This window comes from Heptranchias perlo, chromosome 33, assembly GCF_035084215.1.
Source record: "Heptranchias perlo isolate sHepPer1 chromosome 33, sHepPer1.hap1, whole genome shotgun sequence".
Taxonomy (NCBI): Eukaryota; Metazoa; Chordata; class Chondrichthyes; order Hexanchiformes; family Hexanchidae; genus Heptranchias; species Heptranchias perlo.
Genome location: NC_090357.1, coordinates 1,647,175 through 1,660,835, shown reverse-complemented (window position 1 = coordinate 1,660,835; position 13,661 = coordinate 1,647,175). Strand labels below are relative to the sequence as shown.

Genomic DNA, 13,661 nt, shown 5'->3' with positions numbered 1-13,661 from the left:
CTGCTGCACAGGCTGGGAGGAAAAAGAGTGGAAGAGCTATAGTGGTAGGGGATTCTATCGTAAGGGGAACAGACAGGCGTTTCTGTGGCCGTAAACGTGACTCCAGGATGGTTTGTTGCCTCCCTGGTGCCAGGGTCATGGATGTCACTGAGCGGCTTCAGGGCATTCTCAAGGGGGAGGGTGAGCAGGCAGAGGTCGTGGTCCACATTGGGACCAACGACATAGGTAGGAAGGGAGATGAGGTCCTGCATCAAGAATTTAGGGAGCTAGGTAGCAGATTAAAGAGCAGGACATCAAAGGTTGTAATCTCTGGATTACTCCCAGTGCCACGGGCTAGTGAGTATAGAAATAGGAGGATAGAACAGATGAATGCGTGGCTAAAGAGTTGGTGCAGGAGGGAGGGTTTCAGTTTCCTGGATCACTGGGCCTGCTTCTGGGGAAGGTGGGACTTGTACAAGTCGGACGGGTTGCATCTGAACCAGAGCGGGACAAATATCCTTGCGGGGAGGTTTGCTAGCACTGTTGTGGGGGGTTTAAACTAACTTGGCAGGGGGATGGGATACAGAGTGGAGCTACAATAGGGGGTGATGTGCAGCCAAATATTGAGAAAAAAACAAGTCAGCTTGAAAGACAGGGCAAATATGTAAGAGCAAGGCTGGATGGCATCTATTTTAATGCAAGGAGTCTTGCAAATAAGGTGGATGAACTGAAGGTGTTGATAAACACATGGGAGTATGATATTGTTGCTGTCACAGAGACATGGTTGAGGGAGGGGCAAGACTGGCAGCTCAATATTCCAGGGTACAGAATCTTCAGGCGAGACAGAGGGGGAGGTATAAGAGGAGGGGGGGTCGCAATATTAATTAAAGAATCAATTACTGCCATAAGGAGGGATGATATATTAGCAGGTTCCTCAAATGAGGCCATATGGGTGGAGCTTAAAAACAAAAAGGGGGCAAGCACTTTAATGGGAGTGTACTATAGACCCCCAAACAGTCGGGGGGAGATAGAGGAACAGATATGTAGGCAAATCTCAGAAAATTGTGCAAAGAATAGGGTAATAATAGTGGGGGATTTCAACTTCCCCAATATTAACTGGGATACTCAGAGTGTAAAAGGCTTAGAGGGTACAAAATTCTTAACGTGCATCCAGGAGAGCTTTTTGAGCCAGCATGTAGAAAGTCCTACAAGAGAGGGGGCGGTACTGGACCTAATTCTAGGGAATGTGGCCGGCCAAGTGGAAGAAGTGCGAGTAGGTGAGCACTTTGGTGACAGTGACCATAATTCAGTGAGATTTAAGGTGGTCATGGAAAAGGACAGGGAGGGGCCGGAAATAAAGGTTCTAAATTGGGGGAAGGCCGATTTTAATAGGATAAGGCAGGATCTGGCCAAAATGGACTGGGATCAGCTGCTTGTAGGAAAATCCGCATCGGAGCAATGGGAGTCTTTCAGAAGGGAGATTGAGACCATACAATGGCAACATGTTCCCGTAAAGGTCAAGGGTGGTTCCAAGAACTCCAGGGAACCTTGGATGTCAGGGGATATACGAGAATGGATTAGGAAAAAAAGGAGGGCTTTTGGCAGATACAAAAGGCTCAGGACGGAGGAAGCCCTAGAGGAGTACAAAAAGTGCAGGGGGATACTTAAAAAGGAAATTAGGAGATCAAGGAGGGGCCATGAAAAAACACTGGCGAGCAAAATAAAGGAAAATCCTAAGATGTTTTACAAGTATATTAAGGGTAAGAGGATAACTAGGGAAAAAATAGAGCCCATTAGGGACAAAAATGCCAATCTGTGTGTGGAGCCGGAAGATGTAGGAGGGGTTCTAAATGAATTTTTTGCATCTGTTTTCACTATGGAGAAGGACGACGTAGACAGAGAAATACGACAGGGGGACTGTGATATACTTGAACATATTAACATCGAGCGGGAGGAGGTATTGGCGGTTTTAGCAGGCCTAAAAATGGATAAATCCCCAGGCCCGGACGAAATGTATCCCAGGCTACTGTGTGAGGCAAAGGAGGAGATTGCGGGGGCTCTAACACATATATATTCAGAACCTCTCTGGCCACAGGGGATGTGCCAGAGGACTGGAGAACCGCTAATGTAGTACCATTATTCAAGAAGGGGAGTAGGGAAAAACCGGGGAACTACAGGCCAGTGAGCCTAACATCAGTGGTAGGAAAATTATTGGAAAAAATTCTGAAGGACAAAATTAGTCTCCACTTGGAGAAGCAAGGATTAATCAGGGATAGTCAACATGGCTTTGTCAAGGGAAGATCATGTCTGACGAATTTGATTGAATTTTTTGAGGGGGTGACTAGGCGTGTGGATGAGGGTAACGCAGTGGATGTGGTATACATGGATTTCAGTAAGGCCTTCGATAAAGTCCCGCACAGGAGACTGGTCAAGAAGGTACGAGCCCATGGAGTCTAGGGTGCCTTGGCACTTTGGATACAAAACTGGCTTAGTGGCAGAAGGCAGAGGGTGATGGTCGAAGGTTGTTTTTGTGACTGGAAGCCTGTGGCCAGTGGGGTACCACAGGGATCTGTGCTGGGGCCCTTGCTGTTTGTGGTCTACATTAACGACTTGGATATGAATGTAAAAGGTATGATCAGTAAGTTCGCTGATGATACAAAAATTGGTAGGGTGGTAAATAGCGAGGAGGATAGCCTCAGTCTGCAGGACGATATAGATGGGTTGGTCAGATGGGCGGAACAGTGGCAAATGGAATTTAACCCGGAAAAGTGCGAGGTGATGCGCTTTGGAGGGACTAACAAGGCAAGGGAATACGCAATGAATGGGAAGACCCTAGGCAAGACAGAGGGTCAGAGGGATCTTGGTGTGCAAGTTCACAGATCCCTGAAGGCGGCGGAACAGGTAGATAAGGTGGTAAAGAAGGCATATGGGATACTTGCCTTTATTAGCCGAGGCATAGAATATAAGAGCAAGGAGGTTATGATGGAGCTGTATAAAACACTGGTTAGGCCACAGCTGGAGTACTGTGTGCAGTTCTGGTCGCCGCACTACAGGAAGGATGTGATCGCTTTGGAGAGGGTGCAGAGGAGATTCACCAGGATGTTACCAGGGCCGGAGCGCTTCAGCTATGAAGAGAGACTGGGAAGATTGGGTTTGTTTTCCTTGGAGCAGAGGAGGCTGAGGGGGGACATGATTGAGGTGTACAAAATTATGAGGGGCACAGATAGGATGGATACTAAGGAGCTTTTTCCCTTCATTGAGGGTTCTATAACAAGGGGGCATAGATTCAAGGTAAAAGGCGGGAGGTTTAGAGGGGATTTGAGAGAGAACTTTTTCACCCAGAGGGTGGTTGGAGTCTGGAACTCACTGCCTGAGAGGGTTGTGGAGGCAGGAACCCTCACAACATTCAAGAAGCATTTGGATGAGCACTTGAAATGCCATAGCATACAAGGCTACGGACCAAATGCTGGAATATGGGATTAGATTAGACTGGGCTTGATGGCCGGCGCGGACACGATGGGCCGAAGGGCCTCTATCCGTGCTGTATAACTCTATGACTCTATCCTTTGTGGCTGGGATTATGGTGCATCGTCTGTCCTGTTCTTTTCGACCTCTCTCCAGCCTTTGACACAATCGACCACATCATCATCCTCCTTCAACACCTCTCCTCCGTTGTCCAGTTCAGTGGGGACTGCCCTTGTTTGGTTCCAGATTGTAGCTAGAGAATCTCCAGCAATGGCTCATCCATTCCTTTGTTGCTTCCAGACTCAACTATTCCAATGCTCTCCGGGCTGACCTCCCATCCTTCAGCCTCTGTAAATTTCACCTCATCCAAAACTCTGCTGTCTGTATTCTAAATCTGCACCAAGTCCTGTTTGACCATCATCCCCTCTCCTCACATCTGGTCCTCCAAAGCCTCAGATTTATAATTCTCATTTTTGTGTTTAAATCCCGTATGGTCTCATCCCTCCTAATCTGTGACCCCCTTCAGTGCTATAACCTCCCCACCCCTACCCAAACTCTCTGTTCCTCTGACTCCAATCTCTTAGGCATTCCTTCCTGCCTATGTCCCGCTATTGACGGTTGTGCCTTCCACTGTCTGGACCCCATGAATTCCTTCCCTAAATTCCTTTGCTTCTCTACCGCCCTTTTAAGACCATCCTTAAAACACAGCTCTCTGACAAAACTTTTGATCACCCCTCCCAGTATCTTTCTTTGGTTCAGCATCCATTTTTTTCTCTTGCACCTCTGTGATGCACCTAGGGACATTGTTCTACATTAAAGGTGCTATATGAATGTAGACTGTTGCTTTCAAGGGAAATAAAATGATAGGGCAGGGTATTAAATAAATTAAGTCTTTCTTCACTCTCTGCAAATAATGAAGCAAAATATTCAAAGCATCGCTGCTATTTCCACATCTACTGTAATGATCTCCCTATGTAAATTTTTTGATTGACCCCATCTTTAATGAGACTTTTTCCTGAAGTATTTACAAAAACCATTGCTATTTCCCTATAGGTTAGCTGCAAATATTTTTTTTTCATATTCCCTCTCAGCTCTCCTTTCCTTTTTTTATTTCTCTTTGTATATGACCATTTTTATGATTCTTTTGTGTCACTACTTTAAGCTTTGTATGCTTTTTAGCATTTATTGTCAATCTAATCTGACTGTTCATCCACAGAACCGTGATTCCAAATGCTGCACCTTTTTTCCTCAGTGGAATATTCCTGGACTATCTGGACCAGTCTCCCATTTTAATATTTCCCACTGTTGCTGTAGCTAACTTATCTGTTCAATTTATTCATTCTAAGTCTTCTTTCAATCTTCCATAGCTCACCTGTCTCTAATCAATCAACTTTGTTTTTATTTTTTTTATTTTAACTGTACGACTAATTTTGCTATGATTACATATCCCGAACTTTTTTCTGACCTTCATGTTGTCAACCTGCTCTGCTTCATTACCTGAAGCCAAGTTCAGTGTTGCATTTTCCTTGTAGGACTGTTATGCACTGTAGTAAGCTAGCAGCAAGTTAGTGCTTTGACTTTCAGTGCTGTTGTGTTGCTTGCTGCTGCAGACTGATTGAGCTCACAAGTGTTCCATGATAAGATCAGTGAACAGTGGCAAATACTGTTCGGATGTGAAATGTGTGTGTAGATTGGACATGGGTATCCAAAGTTTAGAAAGCACACCTGTCCCTGGGATATTTTTGTTTTAAAAATTGCTTGTCAGTTAAATTCTATGTCCTAGATGCAACTGAAATGACATCAGATCCAGGCACTTATTTGAACCATTGAAAACTTAAATTGTTCTCTTTTCTCAGCCACCAGGACTGTCATTGATCTGAATAATCCTGTGCCACCTGGTTTTATGTCAGCAGTCAAGGCTGCTGTTGCTGCACTGATATCTGCAAGTTGCAACATACATCTAATTGCATAGCTCCCATCTTCAAAGCTGTAGATGTTGTCTCTTGTGCATGTCAGTGCTGAATTGTAATATACAACAATATCAACTCAATCTACCTAATTGGTATAGTTAAGTCAGTTTATTCTACTGCATTTGTATTTTAAATGCTTTTTCCATCGATTTTTCTCCCCTCTACTACTAAAAGCATTGGTTCCATGAATGTTGGTTGACATGTGGTACTTTGCCCAAGCGGTCATTCTTCATGTGTCAGCTTATACAATAAGTGTCAGCAGGCTATTTGACAGTGGAGGGCATCAGAGTCAATCCTGGTTCTGTCCTCACCTGAGGTCCATGCATTTCTTGTAGGCATCACTGGATATCACTCAGGACTGGAAACCCTGGGTGGGGGTGCTGAGGTTAATTTGTAATGCTGCAATTGCTGCTTCATCAAAGATCAGCTAAAACAGTACTGAATGGGAGTTGTACATGGAACCTCTGTATTTGTATTTGTATTTGCACTTGATCTGGATAAGGGACCACAAGCAAGGTTCCCTCTAATTTTTTTCAGCCATCGGAATAAATTTGGGTTTGTGCACCGATATAAAGGCTGTGTGCGCCACCGTAAAAAAAATCACAACTTTAAATAGTAAATCTTTTTAGAAAACATCGTTCAGAGTAAATAACAAACAGAACAAATGTACAAAATAATGGATAATTGTAACAATTTAATGTTATATTGGCTGATAAGTTTATATAATTTATGAAATGGATTTCTTAAGTTGCACTAGAATTGAGCAGACCAGTCTCATTATATTTTATTAAAAATTATCCAATGGGAACAATTCCAATTAGCTTTTTGTTGAACCAGCTTAATGACTGCACACAATTTATTTCTGTTTGAATCAATCAGAATATTTAAATTGAGTCAGAAATACAAAACAGCTGTCAAATCAGTCAATGCGAATTTGGGGGTAGGGAACAGTTTAATTAAAAGCTCTCATCCCCTTTCCCCCTCCCTCTATTGAATCCTCAGTAGGGTTTAACAAATTATTGCATTCCAATTGTACATCTTGCCGGTCTCATTAGTTTTGGCTGCCTCGATGTATGGGCCCCTCATCACTGGGCGGAGGTGCCTGGTCTCATTTTTTATCTTCCTGAGCCCCTCAACTTCATCTGGCAGTGTAATGTTGGCGAGTGGTGATTAATTGCCCTGGGAACCAACAGGAAGAGAACTCAGGCCAGAGGGCCAAGGGAGCAGCGTGTTCTGCACCAATCTGCTTGAGGGGCGGAACCTGAGTCGGTGAATCAGGTGAATTCGTGTGAAGCTGAATTGGGCAGAGGTGCCTGGTCTCTGATTGATTGATTGGGCGGAGGTGCCTGGTCTCTCTGATTGATTGGGTGGAGGTGCCTGGTCTCTGGGTGGAGGTGCCTGGTCTCTGGGTGGAGGTGCCTGGTCTCTCTGATTGATTGGGCGGAGGTGCCTGGTCTCTAATTGATTGATTGGGCGGAGGTGCCTGGTCCTTGAGATCGGGATCAGACACTCGGACCTCCGGACACTCGGACACTCCCAGCACCAGAGGCAGAGCAGCCCACCTGGGGCTGGAGCACTGGGGACCGGGGAGGCAGAGCTGGAGAAGGACCTGGGGTCCGGGCACAAACTCATCAGTTTCGATTTTACTTCCTGGTCTGGTTTCCAATCAACTGCTCGCTGATTGCGTTTCCTAGCAATGCGGTAAACAATGCAGCGGCTGGGGCTGGAGCCGCGGGATAGTCACCGAATCTTACAGCACAGAAGGAGGCCATTGGGCCCACCGTGTCTGTGCTGGCTCTTTGAACAAGCTATCCAATTAGTCACATTCCCCTGCTCTTTCCCCATAGCCCTGAAATTTTTTCCACTTCATTTATCCAGTTCCCTTTTGAAAGCTGTTATTGAATCTGCTTCCACCACCCTTTCAGGCTGTGCATTCCAGATCATTACAACGTGCTGCGTAAAGTGTTTTTTCCTCATGTCGCCTCTGTTTCTTTTGCCAATCACCTTAATTCTGTGTCCTCTGGCTACTGACCCTTCTGTCACTGAAAACAGTTTCTCCTTATAAAAAGAGGGTTGTAGGGCTGGAGGAGGTTACAGCCATAGACAGGGTTTGGAGGGGTTTGACGAGAGGATGAGAATTTTAAAGGCAGAAGCCACCAAAGTAGACGGCCGTTTCCCCCAGTACAGAATGTGACTCAAGACTAACAGGAAGGATGATACTTTTAACTACTAAAGGCACAGAAAAGGTGAGACATTGTCCCTCTAAATATCAAAAAAGGGGGGAAATCAATCTCTCAACCTTTAGCTAACAGCACATGGAAAGAGGGAAATGAATGACCTTTAAACACCTGGTTCATTTGGCACTAAAGTGTCTGAAACTCATAATAGGAACTCCAGGAAAACAAAATACTGACAAATGTTAAACAGTTTTCTTGACGAAAGAAATCTAGATTTAGCTTTTAAAAGATAAATTGTTTAACAGGGCTTCACACAAATTCACCTGACTCACCGACTCAGGTTCCACCCCTCAAGCACCGCGATTGGTGCAGAACACGCTGCTCCCTTGGCCCTCTGGCCTGAGCTCTCTTCCTGTTGGTTCCCAGGGCAATTAATCACCACTCACCAACATTATGCTGCCAGATGAAGTTGAGGGGCTCAGGAAGAAAACAAAATGAGACCTAGAATCCGCCGCCTCCCGGGGCCTGGGTCGCGGGATTGGACACTCCCCAGCACCAGAGGCAGAGCAGCCCACCTGGGGCTGGAGCACTGGGGACTGGGGAGGCAGAGCTGGAGAAGGGCCTGGGGTCCGGGGACTGGTCAGTGTGAGACGGGCTGAGAGCACTGGTTTGGTGTGCGGACGGAATATTTAAGTGCGCAGCCCACAACAGATTGCTGCGCGGCCGCGCACGCACGCAGCTTAGAAGGAACAGTGACCATAAGCTTGGATCTGACCTACCCTACAAGCTGCATTTATTCTGTGTTGGAGCTCCAGCACGTTCTGCAACAAGTTAGCAGGATGTGTGGTCATTTTCATGATCGCTAACTTTCTTGCACAGCAAATGATCAATTTCAGTTATGCAGTTGTGGAGAATCACAGTGTATAGGTCAGGCACTTCCTCATAGGGAGGGGGGGAAGGAAAATCCAGAAGTGTAACTCTACGATACACTTTCGTGCTGATAAAGAGTGGTTTATGTGGAAACCTGGGAGCTGAGGATGGTTTGTACATTATGACACAAGTTGAGGGGGGTAACATTTATTGCCCACAAGTTTATTCCCCTTTCAGTTTCCTCTGAGGGTAGGGTCATTTACACAGTGGAGTCTGTGCAGTCCACAGCAGGAGAACCGTGCATCCCACTTTCAGCTGTGCTCCTATAATAAATAGTATAAACACCATTTTATAGCTTGCCAAATAACAGTAAAATGGATTGACTGGTACTGCTAGAAGGCAGCCAATCAGGACTACTGGCACTTTTGTATCTTGTAAATGAAGACATATTTGTGGTGGATCAGAGTGGCGTTACGTTAGTCTAGAACCTGCTGCATTCCATACTGTTGCATTTTGTAATCTGTACTGTGACTGATCTGTGTCTCTCCCTGTGTCAGGACGATCGTTCACTGGAAGGTTTTTCGACAAGCCTTACATGATGTTCATCCAATCACCTCCGGTCTGGAGGCCATGGCCCTGAAATCTACTATCGATCTGACGTGTAATGACTTCATCTCTGTCTTTGAATTTGACATTTTTACTCGACTTTTTCAGGTAAGTTCATCTGTATATGACCATAAGTATGAGAGGACTACACTTCTGATGACCTAGTGGGTAAAGGCACTGGATAATGTAACACTAAATCATTCCAACCAGAAAGTCCCAGGTTCAATTATCGGGGCAGGAATTGGGGTGCTACAATTAGCCCCAGCATCCATGGGTCAGCAAGGCAGAAAAATCAGACAGAGTTCCTGCTCCTGAATGCTATCCGGTGATCCCTGTAGAAAATGTGTATGTATCTGATGAGGACAGGATCTGGTTTGTGATATCCTCATGGTAGAGTGGCCTGCTGACACTCGCTTTCTATGTTCAGACATGAAGAATAGCCACTTAGGCAAGGTACCAGAGAGCTGCTATTGCCTGTAGAACTGTACCTCAGGTAGAGTTAACTCCTTCAGTTGGGGGGCGGATGGAGAATACAAAGGCTGGTAGCCTTAATTGGGTAAAATTAAAGATTTCTTCAATATTGAAATGAGGGAGTTGAGTGAGAAAAGTCCTAGAAGTTGATTACTTCCTTAGATGATAATTCCATTCCTTCATTCTTGTAAAAGTGGTTTATTATGAAATGTGAAATATTTTTCCGTAAGGTAGTTTGTTTCTATTTGTCTGAGTGCAAATAGATGCAGATCATTTCCCCAGCAGGCTGCTGTATATGTCGAGTGCAAATAAATTGTTAAAGTCTGTGTGTGCTTCCAATAATGATTAAGTTTCGTACATATACAGGCCATAGAGGTTCTTGCTAATGAATTGTAAACTATTTTTCTATTATAAATTTAAAGTATTAGCACGAGAGTTGGTACTCATGCAGTGTGAGTATCATCATTCATTAGCAACATGGGGTGCTTGGATAATTGTTCACACCGACAGACACTGCCAACACAAAAATAAACACAAATCTAAACATTTAATGTTGTGAAAAGTAACAGGCAATAGAGATTGGCAATGTGCTATGTTGTTGAAGTGCTAAAGAGATTTACAAGGATGATACCAGACTGAGAGGGTACAACGATCAGGAAAGACTGAACAAGCTGGGGCTCTTTTCTTTAGAAAAGAGAAGACTGAGAGGTGACCTGATAGAGGTCTTTAAAATTATGAAGGGGTTCAATAGGGGAGACGTAGAGAAGATGTTTCCACTTGTCACCCCAACTAGGGGTCATAAATATAAGATAGTCACTTATAATAAATCCAATAAGGAATTCAGGAGAAACTTCTTCACCCAGAGAGAGGTTAGAATGTGGAACTCGTTACCACATGAGAGTGGTTGAGGCGAATAGCATAGATGCATTTAAGGGGAAGCTAGATAAGTACAGAAGGGAGAAAGGAATAAAAGAATATGTTCGGGTAAGATGAAGTAAGGTGGGAGGAGGCTCGTGTGGAGCCTAAACACTGACGTTGACCTACCTGTTGGGCCGAATGGCCTGTTTTCTGTGCTGTAAAATTCTATGTAAGTTTGCCCTCTGAACCTTCGTGCATTGTGCCAACATGCATTTATGGCGATCTGTACCACACTCCAAAGCATCCATTATTCTACATGTAAACTACCCAAGCCCTTTGATCTTGTTCTATTTATGAATATTTAAGTCTTTTTAGAATCGATTGTCCAAATCATCTGTGTTTTCATGTTCTTTCATTGTGTCCAGTGCTTCTGTGTGCAAACTGACACTTGGAAGATTACAAAAACATTCAAGGAGTAAAACTTTCTCATCATTTCTAATCCATTACTGGCCTCCTCCTCTTCTCCTCCTGCCCCCCAAAAGAGTTTTAAAAAGTGTTGAGTCCTTTTGTTGAGTTTAGATAGAACCTCTTGGCTGCTGTGGACACATCTGGATTTAGCAGGAGTTATTTAATCATCCCCATGTGATTGAATAGTTACATTAAGATTAGCCATGCAATCCTGTTTGGCAGGCATGGATTGTCAGTTCCTCGAGTACACTGTCTACATCTGTCTCTCTGATAACCGAACCTGTGCCAATTGTTGCAAAAGTTGCAAACTGCCACAGGTCCAGTTTTGTTTTTCATGTTATTCAATGGACTAGATCCTACTACAACTTCCATTATTGATTTCCCAATGATGTGCTCTTCTGTTTCATTCATTGTAGTTCACAGCAGTATAGCCGGAAGCCCACTGTCTTCATAAGACTCAAGTCATGGTGTGGAGACCCAAGTTAATTCCCCATAGTTTTGATTGTGTGTGTTCGGGTTATATTTTTGGTCCTGCTGTTGCATGGAACCACCTACGTTCTTTGTGTTTGTTTTATTTAGGAGGGGAGGAAACTAATACTAGCTATCTGCTGATTTGGGACCATGTAAACAATATCTGTAGTGAATTAAGGAGCCTCAGCCACTGTATCTCATCATTGTGCCTGGAGGAAACCTAGCAGGAAAGATGGAAAAAAATGGAGAAAGTAATTTAATATTGCATAGAGCAATCTTGTTATGCCAAATAAAATAGTTTATTTAAGCAACTTGTTATTAGGACAAACATGCAGAATGGTGCCCCCTGTTACCTGCCAGGGTTGTATTTTCAAATGTGGGTGGGCCAAGGACACTACAGCTGTGTTCCATTCACCTCCAGATGGGCCAAGTTTCCCAGGTGGCAGTGGATGCAATGGGCTTGCTTTCCTGTCTTGCCCATCTTCTTGATTTGCTAGATGGGAACAAGGAGGCTGAGTTGAAGGAGAGATATCCTGTGTTAATATTCTTCAAGATAAAGAATCTTTTAAAAAATGGCATTTCAAAAAAACCCTAAAATTGACTCTTCCACAAATTCCCCATTCTGGCCAAGGTGTTCTGCTTCTGTACACGAACCTGTAATGTTTTCCCGCAGTTAAAGTAAATGGGTGGCAGATTGTGAAATAGTGAGCACAGAAGTGGAAAACCCTGGCCTGTGTGTTTCTTCTCCACCCTATACTGATTGAGGAGGGGGAAATATCCGTAAATAAAATAGTGCAGAAATGTAGTGACTTGTTAAAAAGAAATTCTAAATAACTTGGGAATAAAAAGATTCAGGATTAGAATTCATGCAGCTGAAGGGAAGGGTCTTTGCATGATAATTATAGTTGAAGTAGCATTCATGCAAAATAAGATTTTAAAAAATCCTTTACAAATAGAAACTCTTGTGTTAGATAGGCTGCAGTCAAGCCTTTTGAGATCAGCTGATATCCCAAATCATGTCTAAAACTAAAGAGACCCAGCTTATCGGATTGATCTTCATAGCTTATCCCTGGTAAAACAGCCTATAGCTCTGCTCTGCACTGCCTGAAAGGCCTGCCTATGTCATGGTAACTAGAACTGTACATAATACTCTAAGGGCTGCATATACTATTCCCTGTACTCTAAGTGCAGCCTAACCAGAGCCCTGTGCGTATTCAGTATACCTACTGGGGATTTGAACTCGACTGATTTATGTCTTTATAGATAACACTTGGAAAAAAGTTAGGCCAATTTAAGGGGAAAAATTCCTCATTGACCCCTGAAGGCAATCAAACAAGTTCCAGGAGACCACAGTGTATCCTCCACTACCCAACTACCTTCTATATGCAGTTAGATTGGCCACTCTCAGAAACCTATCCTGCTCCCTTTTGAAGATAGTTGGCATGAAAAGTAGAAATGCCACTTTTTTTGAGGTTAGGCGCATTGTTGAGACAGAGCAGAGGGAGTTGCTTGATACTGATACTTAACTGGTGAAACTAGGACACATCAACTACTCTCTCTCTCTTCTCGGGCATTGTTGCCCCTCCCCTTTCCAAACTGCTGTCTTTATTTTGTGCCTTAAAAAACTCCTGAGGACTCCTAAGTCCTCTTCAGCTAAGATCCCATCTCTGAGCTCTCCTTTCTCTGAAGTTCTCAAATATGTTATCGCCACCCAATTCTGTGCCCATCTCTCCCATCACTTCCTATTTGAATCCCTTGTCAGATTTCTGTCCTGCCCACAGCACCAAGACTGCCCTGGTCAAAGGTATTACAATATTCTGTGTGGCTGCCTTGTCCTACTCAGCCTCTCTGTGGCCTTTTGATATTGTTGATCAGTCCTTCTCCACTGCCTGTTCTCCATGGCCCACTTCTGTGGTATTTCCCTATCATAGTTCAATTTCTATTTGTCTCTAAGTAGTCAGTATATTACCTGCAATGGGTTCTCCTTCCATAATTTGGTGTATAACCATATCTGGTGTTTCCCTCAATCCTTTACAATCATTGGATCAGCTTCTATACCTATGCCGACAACATCCAGTTTTACCTCTCTACCACCACCGTAGTCTCTATCACTATTGCTTTGCTGTTCGATTGTTTGACTTGCATCAAGCTGTGGGTGACCTGGAACTTTCTTCACCTCAAAATTGGCAAGATTGAAGCAATCCTTTTCAGCCCCTGCCAGAAACTTTGCACCTCAAGCCCCTTTCCACATTCCTAGTCACGCTCAACTCTATGGTGCACAACCTTGGTGTCCTGCTTGACCTTCAAGCTTGTCCTGTCTGTGATT

General features: G+C 44.0%; 1 protein-coding gene across 1 annotated transcript in view; it reads left to right on the top strand.

The window, feature by feature from the left end:
• Positions 1-13,661, top strand: part of cbl (Cbl proto-oncogene, E3 ubiquitin protein ligase) — a 174,282-nt gene that overhangs the window by 95,073 nt on the left and 65,548 nt on the right. The window contains exon 4 of the mRNA XM_067970839.1: positions 9,019-9,175. Within this exon, the coding sequence (XP_067826940.1) occupies positions 9,019-9,175 (157 nt within the window). The remainder of the gene's footprint in view (positions 1-9,018; positions 9,176-13,661) is intronic.